General features: G+C 45.4%; 1 protein-coding gene across 1 annotated transcript; it reads left to right on the forward strand.

The window, feature by feature from the left end:
• The first annotated feature begins 10,614 nt into the window (after positions 1-10,614).
• Positions 10,615-12,167, forward strand: Rrs1 (ribosome biogenesis regulator homolog). Its single transcript, XM_004649075.2, is given in 2 exon segments — positions 10,615-11,459; positions 11,462-12,167. Coding segments are annotated over 2 exon segments (1,095 nt in total). The 5' UTR covers positions 10,615-10,726; the 3' UTR covers positions 11,824-12,167.
• Positions 12,168-12,957: the final 790 nt, after the last annotated feature.

Consider the following 12,957-nt stretch of genomic DNA (forward strand, 5'->3'; position numbering starts at 1 on the left):
AAAAAAAAAAAAAAAAAAAGCCTGCCCAGTGGCTCAGGTGTTTACGTGCCTGCTTAAACAAAGCAGTCAGGCTCAGGAGGCTGTGGTTCCATCCTCAAGCCGTAGCAGCCCTGCCCTGAAGGCAGAAGTTCACCTAAGGTAATTATAGCTGTCATAATCTATGTGTAACACTCCAGGTGCCATTTGAGGTAATTTATGTTTGATACATTCACTTCTTGTAATACTATGAAGCAGAAAAAAAAGGTGATATGATAGGTATTATACATTGCTATCTGTAAGCAACATACAGACCACAACACAATTTACAGAGACCCATACAACTTGTATCAGTTCTAAAAGACTAACATAATTTTTACTATGCTAAATTCCAAAGTTCCTCCTTAGCAAATGTATGTCTGACAGTTATTCTGTTTCTACACTATACAAAATTTTAATACTGTATCTTCTTCATTTTAAAAACAAAATAATGGATGTCTAGAAGATTTCTGACAAAAAAAAGCAACAGTGGCAAAAAATTACCTATGATTAAGAAAACTTCAAAATTACAATTTTTCACTGAAGTACTTCCAAAATAAAATTATAAATCAGAAAAGATTATTCATGTGGAAATCGTGTGTTTTAAGAGCCCTTTTCTGCTATTTTATCAAATTAGGATCACACTGAATTCCTTAGACAAAAACACTCCACAAAACTACATTCACTCTATGATTAAAAAATAAATGAATCATCCTTAACCACTTCCCCTGTTAAAAACAGACAAATCAAAAACATTTATAAAAGTAAATCTCATTTAATGTTGTCACATCCTGTGGGCCTTGGGTCACCAGCCCACCCTCAAATTTTCCTGGGCTTATCTCTCTGTACAATGTAGAAAGAGGAGTCAGAAGATGCCACAAAGTGAAAGTATGGTTCATTTTGAGAAGTAAGCAGTACAATGCCACTCTAAGGAGTGGGGCCCTCAGAATGGGCCTCAGAAACCATTGAATATGGGTCAGCGGTCCTGTTTTAACGGGATAGAGACCAAGAGACCCCGTCCCTCCCAGGGTAGCTGTACTTGACTGAGTGGTCTGCTTGTTGCTAGTGGTTGGGGTTTTGTAGGCTAATAGGAGCACTTGGCTAGGCATAGCAACCTGCACAGAGAGGTACCAGTGCAGAGTACTGCCTGCACAAAAGCAAAAGCGAAACCACAGACTACCTACTTGAGGGGTAAGACAAGTGGCTGCTGCTCAGTCTCAGCACAGAGGCTATTTTTCTCCTACCTTTTAAAGGGCTCATGTCCTTATCCTAACCCTACCTAAGCATCATATCTTTCCCTACACACACACACACACACACACACACACACACACACATACCAGGATTAAGGGCAATGAATGCTCTGGTTACTTCTGGCTGCAAGAGGCATCTATTGGGGCAGTGGATGATGTTCATCAGGAGGTCAATCTAGCTAGCAGGCCACCATAGAAGAATGAAGGAACCTCTATGGTTGGCTCCATCTGGAGGCCCATTTGCATTTTATAGCCTTGATACAGTGTAACTTATGGTCCTCAGAAGAGAACTTTTAAAATCTTCCATGAGCTCACAGCTGTAATTGGACTCCAGTATTTTCTGTTGTAGCATATGGGAGTCACCCTCCAAGTCTCCAGAAGCAGTCTAGTTCCATCTGAAAATTGTGAATCCAGGAGCTATGTCCCACCACCTTAACTGAAGTAGAAGTAGAAAGAATCATTGAGTAGGGACACTCCCATAGGGAGTGTGTGTGTAGAGCCTTGGTTATAGTACCAGAGTTACTGGGCAAGACAGAAGCTTACTAAGTGGAGCAGGTTTGTTTGCAAAGCTGACAAGATTTGCTGGAAGTGGGCTATAGAATTCACTTGCCTCAAGGCTCCCTCAGTTTCCTCGTTGACTGGACTATTTCTTCCTCAGGGTCTCCCATGTAGGAGTTCAAGGGAGACAGACCCTAAAATCTGGACACATTTCTAGCCTATGTACAGCCACAATTAGGAGCTGTTTCCAAGGGCTCTTGTGCCAGCTTAAACGAGTGCCTTTTGAGTATTCCATTTTACCTATTCTGATGACTGTGGTCACCAGGTAAATGCAGACAGTAACCAATACTGAAGATCTTGGAGCAAGAGGCAAAGCCATTGTCATTTTGACAAGGGACCCAATGACAAGAATTCTGACTACTGTTTTTGCCTTTTCTTACCTGGTAGGCTAGGATTCTATCCACCCTCTGTGTGTGTCAGCTAAAACCAGAAGAAATTGGCTGTCTCCACCTTTTGGCACATGAACAAAATCAAGCTGCAAATCCTCTCCAGGATAAGCACTTTGGCACTGTTATCTCAACGGTCACGGGCAGGTATTTTGTGGGTTAGTTCTTAAGTACATCTTACAGCCCTTGACTATTTGCTGCACTATGGCTTTTAACAAATTTCCCTGAAAGGCCTTAGTAACTAGAAAGAATATTTTTCTGTCCTAGGAGGCAGGTGTCATGGATGCCCTTCATTACCTCCTAGGCCAAGCACTCAGATAAAGAGGCAGCCAGTATTGGTGATCCCGCCATCTGTCAGTCAAGAGTCCATCCCTGACGCTAGGCTTGTAAGACTTCTTGATCAGTTACACAGCTGAGCTAGTGGGTAACAGACTGTCTGACCACGAAAGAGGACACTCTAAGTGTCAGGAAGCAGCCACACTGGCTTCAACACCAACCTTTAAAGATCTTATCCCCTTTGGTGTTCTCAGCAATGTATAACTGCTATTTCATGAGGCAGTTACGTAAGGCTTACAAGTCTTACACTTGTAAGACCTCTGAAGCATACGTAACAGACCTCCTTAAATCCAACAAGCCATGTTCCCTCCAAGTATCAGCATAGGCATGCATACTATAAAAGGTATACTTGGAGTCAGTATAACTGTTTACTCCAATTTTCAGCCATCCTAAGGGCAATTAATTCTGCTTTTTCAATTATTTCTCTTGCAGATGAGATATGATTGAGGAGGTATGCATGGGCCCCCCTTCTCTTGTCTAAATGCACTGGCTGTTTACACTGGTAACAGAGTTTGGGACTACCATCTAATGTTTTTCCCTGGAAACACCCCCAAAGGGCAGCTATTAAGTCTCTGACTCCTCTTTTCTCCTGATGGATCTCCATGTCCCTATTGTGAAAGACCTTAGTAGCCTCTTTAAGACAGTCATCCAGTCATAGCCAAATTCTTTCTGTGTTCCCTGCCAACTTTACGAATTTCCAGCAAATTTCAGGGCCTGATTGGGTCAGGAATTTATCTTTTATGAGGAACTCTCTCACAACTCTGAGGATCTATGAGAGTATGCTTTGCTATTGCATTAAGTTTTTGTAAGAACCCTGATAGAGGCTCTTTTTCCTCTTGGTAAATCTGCCCTACCTGGCATAATTTACTGGTTTAACTCTAGCTGTCTTTTGTGCTTCTTTGATGTAATATTGTAAATGGAGTCAAGCCTCTTCCGCTCTCAAGTCTGATAATCCTACAGGGGCCTGGAGAATGGGCATGACCCTTCTCCTATGGAGCATATGGAAGGTCTTCTCTATTCAGCACCGTAAATATTCCCCAATGGATTTCATGTTTCCAGTCCTTGTTACAGCTCCTAAGACCCTTTCTTTTTCTCCTGAGTTTAAGGAGGAACATCACACACTCTCTCAAGTAAGTCTGGGCAATGTCATGGTCTTAAAGGTTTTGTGTACCCACCATAGTCATCAATAAAACTTGCCACATCTTGCCTGATCTCCCTTTGCTTTAAGTAGGTGGAGATCTGGTCCAGTTTCCCTCTCAAATTGTTTCTAAGGGGCAATAATCCAGCAGGAGGAGCTGTGGGGCCTGTCTCAAGAGTGAGGAGGAGCCAGGGCTTCTCCTTCCTCCAGTGTGCCCCACTTCTCCTTTGGCTCTTGGCCTTGTAGGAATCCTGGTCCCATAACAGGCAGGGGAGAGAGTGTGTGTGTGTGTGTGTGTGTGTGTGTGTGTGTGTGTGTGTGTGTGACATTAAGATGCCCACTCAGGTTGATTCCTAAGGACAAAAAACAGTTCAACATAGGGCACCCTGCTCCACTTCCACACCCTCTTGCGGAACAGGTCTGATGGATGATAGCTTAGGATAGACCGACACACACCATCTCTCCTTGTCCCTCAGCAGATGCCTAATCCAAACATTGGTACAAAACTAAAGCCTTTTTCTTTAGCATCCGGATATCTAATTCTTTCTAATGTTTAAGGAGGCATTCTAAGGATGAACAAAATAGGACAGCTTAAAAATCAGGCTTCTTCCACCTGGGGAAAGGAAAGGGCAATCTCAGAAAAGTCTCCCAGTATGGGGGGGGGGTTACCCTCTAAGAAACACTGGTAAAGGGATTCTATTACAGCCTAGTCACCCTGGCAGTTGGGCCATCCCACCACTGTCAGGAGTTTGTCCATACTTATACTGTGCACAGACTGGGACACCCAAAATGCCTAGATTTGCCAGTTCCCTGTAGCCCACCCCAAGGGGAGTAGTCTGCCCTCTTTGAGTGTTTTAAGCCCAGAATTCGCTCTTTTGGGGAGACTGGGGCCATCAGTCAGGAGAAAGGATCTAGGGCCCCAACAGGAGTAATGTAGATAGGCCTTTGTACTTTTGAACTTGTCAATTATGGCAGGCCAGGATGGCACACTGGACCTTCTCCAGAGTGTCTCAGCTTGTAATATGGGGACCACAAAACCTTGAGGTGCTGCAGCATCACCCATTGTGTATCTTTCCCAATCTCTCCTATACTACCTTTGAACAGAAAATACCCACTTAACTGGAGCTCAGTAGCAGTCTCCTATATATTCTTTTCCACTCCAGATAGCAGGCAATAGACAACACAAAAGCTTGTTCCTCACTTAGAAATGTCTTACTAGGGGGTGGTAGAGTATGAAGTAGCACATGAAATGATAATATTGTGCCCACTCAATGTGACAGACACGCTCTACTCAATCCTAGAAGAAAAAACAGACAAGCCATTGCTCTGTCCAGGGTGTCAACCTCTGCAAGACCTCCTGGTACAAAGGGGTAAATCTCTGTAATACCTTTTCAGTGGAAAACTGGGCATTTTCCTAGGAATATCAGAATCAACCACAAGTCTCACCTGATAGATCTTTCTCCCAACTCCACCCTAAGATCCTGCCACTAACCAAACCAAGAGGAATCCTTTCTTGGCAATAGACATGTGAATTTAAGTCCTGGATGGGGTGCAGAGCATGGCCTCACGACCCAGGGATATGGCTTACTGGTAGAATCCTTGCCTTGCATGTACAAGGCTCTCAGTTCAATCCCCAGCACACAGACACACACACAGCACAGTCTCAGTCACTCAGCAATAGCCAAGTCTGTATAAACCCCAGGCAGGTGCCCAGCAGGGGTCAGGTCTTTTGGCACAGGCACATCAGTACACTCCCCCAACCTGGTTGCCTGAGAAGCAAGCTAGACTTTCATCTGGTAAGACCTTTCAGACAAACCACCACTTGGTCATACAAGTTACTGACTTCTGTTTGTTCCTTGCAGACCACCAGAAGCCAAGTCCCTGCCCACTGCTGCTTAGCCAATGAGGAAGGACTCCCCCAGAACAGGGTCCTCCCATCACCAAAGGTCCCAGCCAAGACATTCTAACTGTGCAAGATCAAGGTCAAGGGAATCCTCGGAAAGGGAGATGAGGATAGAATGTCCTCTTGCCTTCACTCATTTTTAGGCTGGGTTATACTATGTCCAGTGGTCTTTGTGGATTTTTTGTAATGTGGATGAATCCCCAAAATATGTCCTATGGGTCTGGGTTTGCCAGCCTAACCTCAAACTTCCCAGGACTTGTCCCTTTCTCCAATGTAGGTGACAAAGAGGAGTCAGAAGTTGGTGCAAAGAAAAAGTAAAGGGGCCAGGGAGATGGCTCAGTAGAATAAGCGCTTCCCTGGCAAGCGCAAGGGCCTAAGTTCAATCCCCGGTTCTGAAAAAAAAAAAAAAGTAAAGTTTATTTGCAGAAAGAAACACTACTGAGGAGTGGGGGCCTCAGAGCTGGTAACCACTGAATATGGGACAGCAGTCCTGTTTCATGGGGCAGGGGCGCCCTCTCTTCAAAGGTAGCTGCACTCAATTGGGTGGCCAGCTTATTGTGGGGGTGTCGGTTTTGTGGACTAATAGAAGAACTAGTGTAGGTATGGCAACCTGCACAAAGGGGAACCAGGGCAGAGTTCCACCTCCACACAAGCAAAAGCAAAACCACAGACCACCTGCTTCAAGGGTAAACTACAAAAGCGTCTGCTCAGTACAGAGGCCATTTTTCTACTTTTAAAGGGTTGGTGTCCCTATTCTAACCCTATCTAACAGCCCATCTGTCCCCTCAATGCAGTACCTAAAAAAATTAAGAACTCGCTTTTTAAAAAGTTTTATTGACCAAAGTAGCCACATATTGAGAAAAGATGAGAAACATTACTTTCATGTCTTTTACCTTCATATCACCATATTTGGAGGGAAAAAGCCTCTCCTTGTAAGTTCACTTTTGTTAATTAGAAACTTCACAACTGTTGCTACATATAGTTGCTGCTTTTTCTGCCTGCATCTCATTCTTTTGTCTTTATGAGGAATGTTTTTAAAGCTCCAGAAAAGATGGCTAAGATGAAAAATAAGAGTGGGAATATTTGGGGGAAAAAAGCATAAAGGATAGATGCCAGAGCCATGTGTGGGAACTTGCTTCAGTGACAATGGTAATTAAAACTAAGCCAATAGCATGCTTTAAAGGCAAAAGCTTATGTTATGAAGGATCTGAAAATAGGACTTCAGTTTGTGAAGAAAAGCCAAAAGGGGCAAAGCTTTGGAAATCAGACAGACCCATTAACAGAGAAGAAAGTATTTTACTAATATTTCTTTTTTTAAGTAAGGGTCTATAGGGTCTACAGGGTCTCACTATGTAGATGGGACTCTTGTGATCCACCTGTGTTCACAGCTGGGATTACAGGCACGCACCATCACACCCAGTCTCAATCGCCATCTCAGCGCACCTCGGGGGTGGGACTGGCAGGCTAGGGATCAAACCCCAGCCACTGTGTCTGCCTAAGCAAGTGCTTTAATCCGCTGTGCTCTTTGGCCAGCCCTTAGAAAAGCATTTATAAGGTTGCTAAGGTCTGGTAATCTTTCACTGGATGCTGGGACCTGGCCAAGACCCCCAACTGCCTATATGAGAGGCATCTCATATAGGATGAAATAGAACACAGAGACAATATTATGAACACATGAAGGGGAACCAGGAGGTCAGTTCTTCAGGATGAGCAAAACAAAGACTTTTTCAGCTGGCTCACTTTTTTATCAATCAGTGAGAAGTGTGGGGGGAGGTATACTTTTCTTGGAACAACACCACTGTAGTTGTATTGTTGTAGGCAGCTAAATTAGACAGAAGTTTACGGACAGTCACATAGATTCAGGCCCTCAAAGGAGCCAGGATGAAAGAATTGTTGTAGGCAGCTAAATTAGACAGAAATTTATGGACAGTCACATAGATTCAGGCCCTCAAAGGAGCCAGGATGAAAGACAAGATACCTTGGAACTCTGGGAAAGACAGGCACTTCTGATCCGGGCCAGAGCTCAAGACAAAAGAAGAAACAAATGCACCCATATACCTCTCTAGGGATGCACTATTGGGATTGATATTCTAAATGTGTGTCAATCACCTTAAGAAAGCCAGGAAGAGTCACTAACCCAACCCCCTACAGAAAGAGCCCCTTTTCTGTATTCATGCCCCTTGCTATGTGACTCACTTCCCCATTTGATCCCTATTTCATCAATTTTATCTGAGCAATTATACTTGTAATCTTATTGGTTGACCATAGTTTTGTCCCTCCTCATGCCCTTCCCATTTTCCCCCACCATGGACCCACCTCACTCATGGTTTTGCTCCATAAGATCCCTAGGAAAGGCAACCTTGGCAACCACTTGGGTCCTCCTTCTGTCTCTCAGACATAAGCTTGCTTTCCCTCATAAATATATTCTGCTCTTAACCTCCATTATAACCGAAATTCATCCCTTGACTTTAGAGAACACAAACTCACTCTTCCCAGTAATAGTATAAGGAACAATTTAGCATCACAAAAGAAACACACCTGTACCTGCTTCCCTTAATACTTCCTACTAAGAGTTCTCTTAAGGGGCTGGAGAGATGGTTCAGTAGAATAAGCACTTGCCTGGCAAGCACAAGGGCCTGAGTTCAATCCCCAGTTTTGCCAAAAAAAAAAAAAAAAAATTCTTTTAAAATTATGCATCATCGTTTTTATTACTTTTTTCTCTTTAAAATAAAGTTTAAAAAAAAGTTCAACCATACTATATTATTAAGAATGTTTTTGGTAATGTCATCTTCTGTGGATTGGCAACTGGTAGTCAACTTGTTATACCAACTGAACTGAACTAGCATAATGCTGGCTGTGGGAGACCCACTTGGAGATTATTGCCAGCAGTGTAAGAGGCAAACTGAGGAAACTGTTGGAAGCTGCTAGTTCTCTTGGGCTATTCTGCTGGGGGACCCTGTCATACTGGCTTTCCTGGTGGACTTGGCTGTTCTCATCATCGGAGGATCTCAGGACTTCATTGTCACTGAGACTGGCTATGATTCACTTTGGGGGAGCTTTGGTCCTCACCCTGACTCTGGAGGGGAAGATGGTGCACAGCTCAGTCTCCTGGAGAAGCTTGTCATATTGGCTTTCCTAACGAGAACTCCACTTTACCACTGGAGGAGCTTGGAACCTCACTGAGCTCTGGTGCTTACCTTACATGTCACTTCCTGGCTCCAGGTCAGCTCACTTAGCCTGCTAAAACAAATTCTTCATCCCACTGGCAGACTTCAGCTTCCACCACTGACCTTTGGGGCCTTCCCAGGGCAGATCTGTGAAACAGGCCTGCATGAGACATTATCATGAGCTCTAGGCCTCCAATTGCACTTGTAGGAGGCACTGTTATGACTTAGCAATGGCTCTTGGGGTGACTGACATTGAAGACTTGATGCTAGATGTTAAGGCAAAGGCTCAGGGGTCAATAAATCCTTAAATGCTGTTGGCTAAGAGGAAGAAAGTAGAGCCTACTTGAATGATGAATTTCAATTGAATGATGAAATTCAACTGCATCTATTTCCTAACTGCTACTACGTTCATTTCTATTAATTCTCTAGTATGACCTCTTCCACTCTTCAATGTATACAAATAATCACCTATGAATGTTATTCAAATTAAGATTCTGATTAAATTACATCTGGGGTAAGACTTGAAATTCTGCCTTCCTTTTTTTTTTTTTTGCGGAACCAGGGATTGAACTCAGGCCCTTGCACTTGCCAGGGAAGCGCTTATTCTACTGAGCCATCTCCCCCGCCCCAGAAATTCTGCCTTTCTAACAAGCTCCCTGGTGAAGATATAGTGCTGGTTAGCAGACTATACTTTTTGAATATGAAGATCTATCACATTGAAGAAAATAGCCTAAAAGACACAATTAAGGCATCTCCTGTTCCTAGGTTTTCTAGGTGCATAACCTTACATGTATCAGTTTGCTTCCTAAGCCTTCCTTTTTCATCAGTGCAAATAACGTAGTAACAAGAGCAGTTAACGCTGCTGGTGTACCAGCAATTAATGTTTCATATTTATCAACTCATGAGTTGGGCTTAGGTCTAACCTATCAAAAACACAGTAAATGATAAACCGAGGAAAACTGACTCAGGAAATCTCTCTTTTAAGCCCGTATATAATAGTTCACTGGGCCATAATGAGCATTACATAATTTGGCATTTAGCCTTGGTCTGCGCTTCCCTTGGGACATATTAGCCGATTTACAACAGCCCTGATAAGTGCTAATAGTATCCCCATCTAGCAGTGTTTTACGGTCTAAACAAGCCGGCGTGGTGGCCCTCGCCTGTGTCGCACTCTGGGAGACAGCAGAAGTGTCACAAGTTCAAGCCCAGCCAGGGCAATTTTGTGAGACGCTACCTCAAACTAGTAATGATTTTAAACGCAATGATTTTAAGAATGTAGTTCAGTGCGAAGGCTCTGGGTTCAATCCCCAATACAAAGAAAAAGAAAAAGAAAAAGAAAAAGAAAAAGAAAAAAAAAAAAAAGTTACTAAACAACTGACTCAAGGTCAAACACTGGCACCACCGGGATTAGAATCAGGTAGTATAAGTGAAGAGCCGGGCGAGTACTCTGTCACTAGACGAAGCGACCCAGGAGCACTCAGCCCGCCGGGGTGCTGCAGACCTGGCACTGCACCCACCTTTCCGTAGATCCGAGTCTCCGCTCTCACGCAGGACTCCGAAGGCGGGCTACGACGCTAGTAAAACAATTTACCTCCCAGGCTGAACACCCCACTCAACCTGGAACCCAAGCCAAAAGCAGCCCCGGAATTCGAACGGCGCGCGCACGCTCCCGCCTCCTCCAGCCCGGTGCACCCTGGGAATCGAAGTCCCAAACCGGATTACCGCCTACATCCGGGCTCCAGCCTAACGGCTCCACCCCCAGCGCCATCTGCTCTCCAATACCGCCCTCTGCCGGCCTTTCTTTTGACCGCCCGAAGCCCGACAAGTTCCGGGTGCCCCGGAAGTTAACCCTTCTCTTCCGGTTTGAGTGCTTTGGGCGTCCGCACGTGGTTGTGCTGCCGGTACCCGGTCTCGACTCGGGAGAAGTAACTTCCGCAGCTGCACTAAAGCGAGGCAGCTGACCTGGAGCTATGGAGGGCCCCAGCGTGGAAGAGCTCCTGGCAAAAGCGGAGCAGGACGAGGTAGAGAAGCTGCAGCGCATCACGGTGCACAAGGAGTTAGAGCTGGAGTTCGACCTGGGCAACCTGCTGGCCTCCGACCGGAACCCCCCGACTGCGCTGCGCCAGGCCGGCCCGGCGCCGGAGGCCGAGCTGCGAGCCCTGGCGCGCGACAACACGCAGCTGCTCATCAACCAGCTGTGGCAGCTGCCCACGGAGCGCGTGGAGGAGGCGGTGGTGGCGCGGCTGCCGGAGCCCGCCACCCGCCTGCCGCGCGAGAAGCCAGTGCCCAAGCCGCGGCCCCTCACCCGCTGGCAGCAGTTCGCGCGCCTCAAGGGCATCCGTCCCAAGAAGAAGACCAGTCTGGTGTGGGACGAGGTGAGCGGCCAGTGGCGGCGCCGCTGGGGCTACCAGCGCGCCCGGGACGACACTAAGGAGTGGCTGATCGAAGTGCCCGATGGCGCCGACCCCCTGGAAGATCAGTTTGCCAAGCGGGTTCAGGCCAAGAAGGAGCGCGTGGCCAAGAACGAGCTGAACCGGCTGCGTAACCTGGCCCGCGCGCACAAGGCGCAGCAGCCCCCCGCGGCCGGCATGCACCCGACCGGACACCAGAGTAAGGAGGAGCTGGGCCGCGCCATGCAGGTAGCGAAGGTCTCCACCGCCTCCGTGGGGCGCTTCCAGGAGCGCCTGCCCAAGGAGAAGGCGCCCCGGGCTCGGGCAAAAAGAGGAAGTTCCAGCCCCTTTTCGGGGACTTTGCAGCTGAGAAAAAGAACCAGTTGGAGCTACTTCGCATCATGAACAGCAAGAGGCCTAAGCTAGATGTGACGAGGGCCACCAACAAGCAGATGAGAGAGGAGGACCAAGAAGAGGCCGCTAAGAGGAAGAAAATGGGCCCGAAGGGCAAGAGAAAAGGGGGCCGACAGGGTGCTGGGGGCAAGAGGAAAGGTGGCCCGCCCAGCCAGGGAGGGAAGAGAAAAGGAGGTTTGGGAGGCAGGACACAATCCCAGCCCCCTGGTTTGGGTAGCAAGAGGAAAGGAGGGCAGCGCCAAGGAGGAAAGAGGAGGAAGTAATAACTTTCATCGGAAGGGATGTCCCTGTTCCGTAAAAGAAGAATGTACTGTATATGCAAAATGTTAAATTCTAGAGGGTGGAAAATGAGGTGCCTGTTGCTTTCATTGAACTTGCCAGTTGAAGGGACACAACTGCTCTCCACAGATGACTGTAAGAGTTAACCAAGAACTTAGGTGGAGATAAGGGTATGTTTGAGGGCCTAAGAGTTGGGGAGATAATTTGAAGCCATGAAAGAATTCTATTCTTTGAGTTATCTTGCATTTACATTTTGGATATGGACTTAGGAGTTGGTCATGTTTCAGGAAGTTAATAGGTGATTTGCACATTCCTGCGTTATTTTTATTATAACACTTTATTATAACACTTGTAAGCAGAGAGGAAGTTATTTTCTAACTGGATTTACGAGTAACTATTATAAAAGTTATTTAATAAAAATGTGTAATGCTTTTAACTTTTTGACTTGGTAGAGTGGATATGATGCCATTGACTTGGATTTGCAGCATAAATTATTTTTGTTTCTTAAAAACAGAAGTTAAATTATAATGCTTGCTTGCTTTTCTTTGCGGTACCAGGGATTGAACTCGGGGGGCCTTGCCAGGCAAGCACTTATACCCCTGAGCTATGTCCCCACCCCTTAAGTTAAAATGCTTTGAGATCATTTTTATTAGAAAAACACAAACTTCTCCAAAATATAAAATTAAAAGCGTAGTACAGCTGGTGTTTGTAAAAAACAGCTTGTAGCACTGCATGCTAATATAATTGATAAATTTGAGCTACATTATAAATAATGACGACCTTTATTTTTCTAGACAGTACTTAAATGTTTCTCAATATTTGTAACCCATTTGTTTTGGGAAGAGAAAGAGCCCCAGAAAATCCTTAATTGGAATGTCAACTATCTTGAGTAATTTGTTATATTGACCCATATCAGTTTGATTAGGAGGCAAAATGTATATAGCTGCCCTGGGTCATCTTCTGTATGAGTCTCTACAAATAAGTATTTTCTAGAAGTGATTCATAGTAGATCAAGAATCTGGGGGCCTTTTCACTGCAATAGAGTAAGTCATCTGCTGCTTTTGCTGACAGTTGATAAAAAAAAATAAAATTTGGTAGTAGCTTTGTCATCCCCTTTT

The sequence above is a fragment of the Octodon degus genome, unplaced genomic scaffold (assembly GCF_000260255.1).
Source record: "Octodon degus isolate 3935 unplaced genomic scaffold, OctDeg1.0 scaffold00091, whole genome shotgun sequence".
NCBI classification, from domain to species: domain Eukaryota; kingdom Metazoa; phylum Chordata; class Mammalia; order Rodentia; family Octodontidae; genus Octodon; species Octodon degus.